Source organism: Xiphophorus couchianus, chromosome 7, assembly GCF_001444195.1.
Source record: "Xiphophorus couchianus chromosome 7, X_couchianus-1.0, whole genome shotgun sequence".
NCBI classification, from domain to species: Eukaryota; Metazoa; Chordata; class Actinopteri; order Cyprinodontiformes; family Poeciliidae; genus Xiphophorus; species Xiphophorus couchianus.
The window spans coordinates 34528223-34539058 of NC_040234.1; the positions used below are offsets into that span (position 1 = coordinate 34528223).

The 10836-nt window shown below is 37.3% G+C and overlaps 1 protein-coding gene across 3 annotated transcripts; it reads left to right on the forward strand.

The window, feature by feature from the left end:
• The first annotated feature begins 1328 nt into the window (after positions 1-1328).
• gtpbp8 (GTP binding protein 8) lies at positions 1329-7097 on the forward strand. 3 transcript variants are annotated; one of them, XM_028024387.1, is made up of 8 exons: positions 1329-1400; positions 2388-2586; positions 2670-2823; positions 3411-3509; positions 4025-4155; positions 4425-4524; positions 6012-6130; positions 6883-7097. In XM_028024387.1, the coding sequence occupies exons 2-8, from the start codon at positions 2417-2419 to the stop codon at positions 6971-6973; spliced, it is 864 nt and encodes a 287-aa protein (XP_027880188.1). In that variant the 5' UTR covers positions 1329-1400; positions 2388-2416; the 3' UTR covers positions 6974-7097. The 3 variants fall into 3 exon arrangements, with proteins under 3 accessions (XP_027880188.1, XP_027880187.1, XP_027880186.1); XM_028024386.1 differs by having other exon boundaries at positions 1351-1536; XM_028024385.1 differs by having other exon boundaries at positions 1351-1536; positions 2435-2586.
• The last annotated feature ends 3739 nt before the right edge of the window (positions 7098-10836 follow it).

The window sequence follows — 10836 nt, forward strand, 5'->3', positions numbered from 1 at the left end:
GTTTCCCTCAGAATTGAATCTCCGTTCGTCTGAAAGTCCTCTTTTCGTTTTTACTTAGTCTTGAAAGAGTCCTCCCATGAGAAAATACTCTTTTGACTTGATGTAAGTGCGGCAAGCTCTCACTAGTCTAGCCCCTTAAAGCTCTTTCATACGCGACACGTTTCTTCTAGAAAAAAAAGAGGTCTTGAATCCGACGGTCATCTTTCAGTCTTTACTTAACTTAAAAGAACATAAAAATAACAAACAGATTCAAAACAAATAGAAAGTGACGGTCAAAAGAGTGTGTTACTCTCCAGGTGCCAGACTTCTGCAAAGAGCTAGTACTTTCGTCTTGGATACACTAATTAGTCACTAACCAATCAAAAGGCACCATGTCATAAGCTCAAACACAATACAATTAAGACGCTTATCTTTTTCAAATAACAGAGGAAATACACAAACACAAATAACATTTTGTATTAGGTTCCAAAAATGTATATATGGCTCCTACACTTAGGTCTGAACTTTGACTAGACATCTGAATAAACGTGAATGTAAATCATTCCAATGTCGCTTTGGTTGGATGTTCAGGGTCGTTTTCCTGCTGGAATGTGAAACTTTTCCAACAAACAGTGAATTTTTGGGTTGCACTTTTCAGATTCTTTTGTCTTTCATTTCACACGTTTCCATTGTTTTCTTTCAGTGTGTCACATAAAAGCAAAATAAATTGAATGTTTGTGTTAATAATATGTCAAAACGGTTACAACTACTTTAGCAAGGCATTGTAAAATATGTTAGTCTTGTACGGTATATATTATTGTTAATATTGTTTTTTAAAATATTGTTTTTAACACTAAGAATCTTTTTGTGTGAACCTTTATATCTGTTGCTGCTATTAAATATCCTCTTTGTGGGGAAATAAAGGCTGTTTCTCTTCTGTTCTATTCAAATTGTGATACTATAAACTAGTATCACAATTTGATAATTGTTTAACAAATTTCTTGTTAAACAGCTACTAAAATCATATACCCTGAGCTGTAGACATACAGTTAATATGTTTTAAAGCAATGTATTAGAATTATCAGGGATTTTGAGACCAGAAAACAAATGTAATTAATGTAAGACTGAGTGATTTATCCATCTCAATAAGTCCAAAGGTGAAAAATAATTGTCTGCTGCCTTTTTCTTCTTTTCTTTCTTTTTTTTTTTTTTTTAGATGGAATTAAAAATTTTCTTTTTGTGGACAAAGAAGAATCCAATCTCAAATCAGGTCACTCTTGAATAGAATACATCGGTTTTTCATGGAGATTTAACTTTCTCTAAGGTGTGTTAACACTTTCGCCCAGTAGGTGGCGGTAAGGCGCTACCGGCCAATAAGCGACGACGAAGAAGAGTCATTTTGTAAACATGGAGCAGTGATGGTGGGGAACAGTGAAAACTACCTGCTTTAAAAACATTTTTGTTCTGTTTTTTGTTGTTGTTATTGAATTATGACATAAAGAGGGAAGAATCTCGATAAGGGAGTTTATCTTTTTTATGGAACAAAGGATTTCATTCGTAAGTTTTTGCTTCGCTCTGTATATTACCTGTGTTTTGTTACCAAACTGTTCAAATAAGGGATTTAATGTTGAGTTTTCTGTTATTCTAACATCGCTATGTTAGAATAAAGGAGATCTAACAGAGAAACAAGAAATGAGAGAAGCTTTTAAAAAGGTAACGGTGCTATAGTTTAAACACGTGGCGTCGAAATATACAATTAACATGACTTATAGACGAGTTTGTGTGAAATCAGGGTCAAATTAAAACTTAAAATGGACGAAATTAGACGAGATGTTTGGGTTAGTTACATAGGATATCCAGGTAGATTTAAAATTTAGCAGAAATTACAACGTCCTCAGATTTCACTGCAATCAGTGTTACTGAAACTTTCTGCTACTGTCAGGCTAAAATAACACAAAATACAGAAAAAAGGGGATCAGTTTTCATTTCTGATAAGGACTGAACTTAATAATGGCACTTATGAAAACCATTTGTAAAAAAAAAAAGATGCATAATATGTAATCTTATGAAAATAGCATCATTTTGTGTCAGAAGAGTTTCAGAAAATATACCAGAATAACAGTGAATGAAAGTAGCAGGTGTAAATCTGAACGTCTGACCTCCTGGCACTGGAGTTAATATTGTTCAAAGAAACGTCAGTTAATTTAGTTGATTGATTATTGCTGGAGAAATTCATGTCTAGCAGAATCTGGGTGATTTAAATATTCTACTTATTTTTGCTTGGATGTGATGAGGAAAGACACTTTGATTGTTTAATAAAAAATGTACCAATAGCATCAAATACTATGTTTGAGCCTGACTTCATTGTAACAGACTTGTAAACACTGATCTGTGTGTGTTTCTCTCAGCTTGCAGGCAGATCTGAGGTCAGCTAAGGATGACGTTTTGTCTCCAGGTCGCTCTGTGGCTTCGGTCCAGAGCTCCAGTTCACCTCGCCGGTCGAAGCGTCCACAAACTGTCCTCGCTTCGAAACGCAACCTCACTTCCTCCCAAGAAGATGCAGAGCCTGCTGTACCCCTTCAGCGGCCTGGAGGCGCACCTGGACAGGTGCTCAGATGAGATTCTGTGATACATTCAACCCAAACTCTCTGCTGGGTGATGTTTGTTAATCAGCTGGAGTCATTTTTCAGGTCAGTGGACAGGATGCAGTTTCTGCTGTTTCATCCCTCTGTGGAGGACATGATGGAGGCGGAGAAGCTCTTCTATTCTTCACCGTCTCACCGGATCGATTACTACGTCTCTGCAGAGAGGATGGACCACGCTCCCGCTCTGAAACAGCCAGAGGTTGGCACGCCGCCTAAAATGTTGTCTCTTATTTAGATATAGAATGGCTGTAATATACCGTCATACATTTGAGTAAAAACAAAAACAGTAACTGAGATTAACATAATAATAATTCAGTTCCAGGATTGCTTTTTATCATTGAATCCTGCCTGTAAATACATTTTTTTAATATAAAATCAATGAAGCTGTAGATTATGTCAGAGAATAAAAACCAGCACAGCTGGACGGCAGAAGAACAGAAGAGCGAAACTTCCTGCTATCTTCTAGAAATATAGACCAAGTCTGTAAAAAATCTACCATAATATCTCTCCAGTCCCTGCAGCCTCATGCATTAGTAAGCAGGCGCAGGCAGCTGATGATAAATGTGCAGATTTAGCATCGTTCAGACCGGACAGCATTCCGGGTCGGTTCCCGCTCCATCCGTCTGTGAGCTGTCGGCGAGACAGATGAGTCCGAGTCGCGTCCAGAGACGATACTCTGATGGGAGTAAAAACCACAAAAATACATCAGCAGGGCTTTTTGGTCATTTCTGGGTTATTGGGATGCAGTGCAGAGTCGAAGTGATTCACCTCAGTTTGTGTTTTCAGGTGTGTTTCATCGGCAGGAGCAACGTGGGGAAGTCGTCGCTCATCAAAGCTCTGTTTTCCCTGACTCCGGAGGTGGAAGTCCGAGTCTCCAAAACTCCAGTGAGTTCGCCGGAGAAACTTCATCTAGAACCTTTCAGCTTCCCTTTGTTTCTGCTCAGACAGGTTGATTACTTCTGTCTGGCAATAAACTGTCACTGCTGAGAATTACAAGGTTGATCATTTGACTCTGAACCAAGAATGTAAGGTATTGATCTAATCAAATCTGTCATATTTTAGTTTACTGAAGCTTTTCGGGAAAAAAATGAAAGAAAAACACACAATGGCTATTCTGTCCTGTCAACGGTGTCATTGTTTCAAATCTTGAGTTGCCACTGTTTTTTAATCCATCAGTCAACCAAGTTTATTTGTACAGCATATTTCAGCAACAAGGCAGTTCAAAGTGCTTTACGTCACACAAACACCAAAATAAAACTCATAGAACACAACATACAGTAAATCAGTAAACATTAGAAAAGAATTGCTGCTGTAGCGACAAAATAATAAACTCAAACGAAGGTTGGATGTAAATAACCTCTTATTTTGAGTTTTCAAGCATTTGGCTTTCCTTCCTTCAGGGCCACACCAAGAAGATGAACTTTTTCAAAGTGGGCAAAGCGTTCACCTTGGTGGACATGCCGGGTTACGGACACAGAGCGCCCAGAGACTTTGTTGACATGGTGGAGCCTTATCTTTACACCAGGAAAAAGTGAGTGCTGGTCTAACATGTAAATCCAAGTATTGTGTCAAACAAAGCTGAGATCTTTTATTCTTTGCCGTGATAGACATTTTATTTCATCACTCGGTGTTTGTGGTTTTATCCACCAGGTGGTGCTGCAGCTCATTGCTGTTTTATGTTGTGAGAATTTATTTGTTTCCTGAAAGAAGTGATTTAAAAATCCATCAGTGAAGAGCCATATTTGTATTTTATTTCTGGTGAGTGGTGTGATTAATTTGCTGATGTCTGGTTTCTTCCAGTCTAGTCAGGACATTCCTGTTGGTGGACGGCAGTGTTGGTCTGCAGACAGCCGACCAGATTGCCCTGGAGATGTGTGAGGAGACCAAATGTCCATATGTGGTAAAAAAATCTCACGTTTTCGTCTTTTGGAGTTAAATTAAACAAATATCTAACATTTAGCTCCAACATAAGTCAAGTAAAGTTTATTTGTAAACCACATTTCAGCATAAACCATAAAAACACATTACAAGAATGAATTATGAAACAAGCAATAAACTTTTTATCAAATACCATCATCAAGAAAATATAAAATACAATGATGAGTGATCAATGTATTTTAATATGACTCAAAGGCCAACCTTTTAACTGTCTTTATGTGGCTCTGAAGGTTCAGGTCAGAGTTCATCACTACACCCAGATTTCAGGCCTGATTGCTAATTTTTAAACTCTACGTTGTTCCTCTTTAGGTCCAAACAGAGCCTGAGTTTTTTTTCTGTTCAGCTGGAGAAAGTTGTGGCACCTCTACACATTTATTGTTTAAACATTGACTTCAGTGTGTCCATTGTCGCCTGTTTACATTGTGATATAGAGCTGTGTATCATCTACATAGATATGGTAACTTGATATAACCTGAGCCAGTGGGAGTATGGAGATATTAAGTAGGAGGGGCCCCGGGATTGAACCTTGTGGTACCCCGCATGTGATTTCTGTCCGTTCTGATGAGAAGTTACCTGTTGACACAAACAAGTCCCTATTCTTTATATAAGACCCAAACCAGTCCAGTACTGGTCCAGAGAGTCTGACTCAGCTCTTAAACTATGGTCAACAGAGTCCAACAGAACCAAAACTGTGGTTCTTCCACTCTGACATAGCTGTATTTCAATCTAATACAGAAATCATAAAAGATTTGCATCAATAACTGATCCATAAAAATCCTTAAACCATCTCTGGAAACGTCGGAGTCCGAACTGTCCGATGTTGGACCTTGCAGTGTTTCATGGGGCTTTAACCCCTTTTTCCCTCCTTCTTAGCTTCCACTCATCCTTCTCCCAGATGCTCATCGTGTCCACAGTGAATTAATGCTGAACGTTCCCACTCAGCTATTTAAAAACACCCAGAACCGCGATGGAATAACGAAGCACCGGCACTCTGGAGGGAGTCAGCGTTCAATTATTCACGCTGTCAGGTTATTAAGCTCTGCGTGTATGTGTATTAATCATAATCAATAATTAAAAGTTCTCCTTATTGTACAGCAGTAGTTGGGGTGACTTCATTGACTTTATCGCTGCATACTCTGCCATCTAGTGGGCAGCTAGTGCAAGTGCGCAAAAATATTTTGAACATCAAATAACTAAAAGCTAATAGAATTATTAAAAATATAATAATTCCAAGACTTCCAAGACTAATTTTGTCTTGGAAGGAAATTGTAATTAATTAAAAAGTAAAAATGTTTATTGTTTTTAAGCTCTTACAGCAAACTTTCTCTATTTTTTATTTAACTGTCAATCTGTTATTATTGCCTGACTAATTTTTAATTTTGAAGAGCGAATGTTGTATTTTTTTGGAGGATTTTAAAAGACTAAACTGCTGAACATGTTGCGGTTCAGATGGTGGTGACGAAGATAGATAAATGTGGGCAGGGGGCGCTGCTGACCAACCTGCTGAAACTTCAGGATGTGATCAACACTCAGACCAGCAGCTGCTTCCCCCAACCTTTTCTGATCAGGTGATGCTTTTACTTTCTCTCCTCACACACACACACACACACACACACACACACACACACACACTTTTCAGTTGCTGCAACATTAGTAAAACTACTAAAGATGTTCATCAATTCTGCAAAATTTACATTTGGATTTATAGCAAACATGCAGAATGTAATTTGGTCCACATGCAGGCCAGCAATAGCGAATCAGGTCTTGAATGTCCTCCAGGTAGAATAAGTGTTGTCATCAGACAGTTACGGAAGCATCTGACAGTCAATCAAAAGGTCAAAGGGCACCGATAATGCCTCATAAATGGCACAGAATGCATTACTAGCGATGAAGAGGGTTTGATTGAATGACGCAGGCAGTAAGACGGTGTATATAAGGATTTCCCCTCATCCTTAAAAAGTCTTAAATTCATGTATCTAAAATTATGGACTTAAAATGACTTGAATTAATTTAAAAAAGGAAGTTAGCCTAAATATGTTAATCACAAGTCTTAAATTTTGTCTTACCAGGATTACTTAATCTAGTTATTGCTGGTTTTCTGGACGAATTTGTACATTTCTATTGAGATAAAAGTCTATATTTTGAAAAGATTGTTCTTTTCAAAATATAGATTTTCTGACTGTATGTGTTCACCATAAACTGTCCTGGTGCTGCACTTACCCACTTCAGGGTTCCACCTTCTGAGTTCATGAAAAGGACTTAATAAGTTACCACTAAGACTGAACTCAATGTACCTTTTCATTCCTTTCTTTTTTCACAGCTCTGTTAATTATTGGGGAATCCACCTGCTGAGATGCTTCATTACACATGTGACAGGAAGCACCAGGCTGAGAGAGACATCAAAAAGTTGATAGAACACCAGAGAGTTTCACTGAATCATGACCTTGCAGAGGCTTTTTTCTGTTTTCTGTTCACACGTCCTAAATTATACTGCTGCTGCTCCGGTTTTCTTTCTAATAAAATCTTTAAATGATATGTTTGGTATTTGATGGATTGTTTTTCACATTTTCTTGAATTAAAAATCTTATTAATGTCCTGCCAGATATAATCAGCGGTGCATAGAGAACCCAGAAATTGTACTCAAGTAAAAGTAGCACTGCTTCAACATATTTTTACTCAAAGTAAAAAGTAGCCGTCCAAGAGTAAAAAAGTATTTAGTAAAAAAGTTTACTCAAGTACTCAGTAATTGATCAAATTATCAATCATTTAATATTCAAAAAGGACATCATGAGATGTTATTTTAGTTGTTGCTCTGATTGCTTTATTATGCTGCGTAAGTTTCCTCTTGTATTTTATAACTTTGCGAGTTTCTCGAGGATACAAAGTGCAGGTTTCTCCAAATAGAAACATCTGTTTTTCATTGTCCACCCTGTTGGATCGGCGGCTAAGAACATAATCATATTTTAGCTGATGTTGGTGAAATGCTGTGGTTCAAGACTGTATGGAATAAAATGCAACATGCATCACAGTAAACCTTTTTAATGTTTAGCCCAGACAGCAGGGATCTCTACGGGTTATTTATGTAAAGCAGAGGCAGTTTCAGTGTTTCACATGTTAGCAGCCAAGGTCAAAAAACTGTAGGGAAACATGTGCAGCTTTTAAATAATGTTCATAAAAGCACAATTAAAATGAAATATAAAAAACTAAGCACTTTACCTAGAAGTGATGTGTAAAATAAAAACCTTTTACCATTCAGGGATTAAGTAATGTGTTTCATAAGTTTTATGATCAAATAAAACTTGTGTAGTGCAGGCAACTCATTACGCAACAGTAGTAAACAAAAGAAGTTAAAACCATTAAGACATGTTGTTATGTGTTACACCTTTACAGGCTGAATAAAGACTTCCATCTTTCAGTTTTATATCTTTCATCTCTCTTTCCATTTTCTCTCAACCAGCAGCTTTCTTGGTTGGTCCGTTTAATTTATGAATCAGCTGAAATCAGTCACTATTGTTGCAGATTACTAGCTAATCACAAACTCACAAAGCAAAGCCTACAACAATATCAACAAGAAAAAGTGCAGTGCTCTGCAAAGCAAATAGAAATACAAGTTTTAAACAATAATACAGTCACATTGATGGTCCAAAGTTAGCAGCATGGATTCAAGCTGATTCCTTTATCAGATGGCAACTAAATGTTAGCTTAAACTATTAGCCACCAAACTCGCTAACCTGTTAAACTACAACATTGTTCTTTTTCCAAACCAAGTAATGTTGTAAACCGTTCATATATATGGCACTGTAAAAATGAAGCATGTATCTTTATGTGATAAATTTATAAAACTCATCTAGCGATAGATAGCTGAAAGTGACCAATCATGGACATGTTATTGCTTTCTACACTTTCCTAATGTCTCTTAAGCATGTAAGAGTTAATACTCATTAGTGGGGAATTAAAATCTTGCTCCTGTCAAGTTTTGGCATGAATTTGGCACCATACACAGCAATACTTATATCCACTGGTTCCAAAATTTGGGTACAATAATTTCTTTCCACCCCCGATGGCTGGTAAATGCACATCATGGCCACGTTTAACCAAAACCAAATTCCCTGCTCAAGTGGCCTTCACTCATTCAATCTACAAGACAAAGAGCTTTATATCATAAAAACACAAAAATAGTCACCAATTGAGAAACTAATAACATTTTGTCAAGTGCAAAATACATCAAATATGTTGGTTAATGTTCCATTTGTTATGGTTCAAAAGCAACTAAGTTACTCAGTGTTTCGTCTGTTTTGCAGTTTTCTAGACATTTTGTTCCAGATTTGTGGTGCATAGAAGCTAAATGCTGCTTCTCCATGTTTGGTTCTGGTTCTGATGCACAACAGAACCAGAACCAGCAGATCTTTAGTGTATTTTACTGCTAAGCCGTTTATAAAGTAACAGAAATATTTTAAAGTCCGTTCTCTGATCTGTGTAGAAACGGTAACAGTTGCTGCTGCTGGACGAGTTTCTCTAGATCTGGCTGAAACATTAGTCCTGTAATCCCGGAAATGTTCTTCAGGTGATAGAAGGCTGACTTTGTAACTGTCTTTATGTAACTCCGAAGGTTCAGGTCGGAGTTCAGCCTGATCTCTAGTTTCCAGCTGCAGTAACTGAAGCTGTGCGTTGACTCTAGATTGTTCCTCTGTCGGTCCAAACATAATAACGTCAGTGTGTTTGGTTTTAAACATCCGTTCAGTGATTGGATGGGTTCAGAGTCACCTGGTAGAGCTGAGTATCATCTGCATAGTTATGGTAGCTAATCTTATTGAATAATAACTCAATGCTCTCCTTTATTGTACCTAATTTTCTAAACATAACTCCTGATTGACCAAGTCTCCTATATGTGCTGTTTGGGTCAAATTAGGTCTAGATTAAAACTTTTATTCTTAACTGTGTGCATTCGATGAGTACTGCTTTCAATATCTTTTTACACTGATCTGTCACTCCAGAAGTTAATGATTGTTTTTCTTGGATTTTCATTTTTCTGTAGATAAATTAAAAGTCTTTGCAAAGAATTTTGCGACATTTGCGCTTACGTATGACCGTAAATCTGATTTTTTTTGTTTTATGCCGGAGGCAGCAGTGGAGAGGAAGGAAGGAACACTGCCACCTGCAGGTGGGAGTTAGCATCTGTTAACCCAACGTTTTTGACCATTCTTAGAGGAAAATTAGCAATTAATGCACACTGACACTTTGTGAATTTGAGAAAAACTGGAGGGACTGATTGATTTGATTTGGCAGCAAGCAAAAAAAAAAAACCTGATTGATAAAATAAAATTTAAGCATATAAGGTTTTAACTCTGGAGTCCAGATGGCCACTTAAAAAGCTATGGTAAGCCAGATTTGGCCCCCGAACCTTGAGTGTAACAGTCTTCAACTTTAAAAGCCTAGTAAAACTTTAATAACACTTTTAATTAAGTTCTTGTAAATTAGTAATGGAAATATTTCCAGTAGTAAAGGATCAAAAGCCTCCTGATTGCGTATCTGAATTTGCTGAAACATAAAGGCGTGTTTGGTTTGTCACTCAGCGGAACGAGGAAAAAGATCATTCCTCAAAGACAGTCTTATCAGATTTTATGTGAGTTGCCAGCTTTTATGTTTTCGTCTCCATCGCCCCTGTCCTTTATTCAGTTTGCAGTAAACTTTAAGTATCTGCTGCTTTTGTTGTGTAACTAGGTGTGCAAAGGTTTGTGTGTTGGCTTGGCTGTTATCTTGGGAGATCTGCCCTCAGATAACGATCTGATCTGATACACCCACAAGGAAGAGGAGATAAAACATTTTGGGAATTTATCCGACTGACTGGATCGTCTCGCAGGAGGACTGCGGACAAAGTTAAGAAAAAGATATGGAGACTTTCCACTGATAGACATTGACCCCTGTAGAGGTTCATCTACATAAAGGAATGAGTCACATTATACAGCAATGTGAATGTTTTATGGTCTCTGCTTGAAATTCAACTTAAAAGGAAAAAAAATCAAAGTTTTTTTACTGATTTGGAAAAATAAGTTAGGATTAAATCTTTAGAGTAACTGAAACACTAAAATCAAGTGTATGTGATGAATTTCTAAAAGTTACTCTTATCAAGGAGGGATGAAAATGAGCCCATGTGGATTGTCCATTATCCTGAACCTTTAAAGAGTAGAGTGTCAAAGTCCTGCCCCAAGTTACACCTGATAGTCCGGTAAACTCGGTTCAGTCGGAACCAAATTTGCAACATTTGTTGCATTTT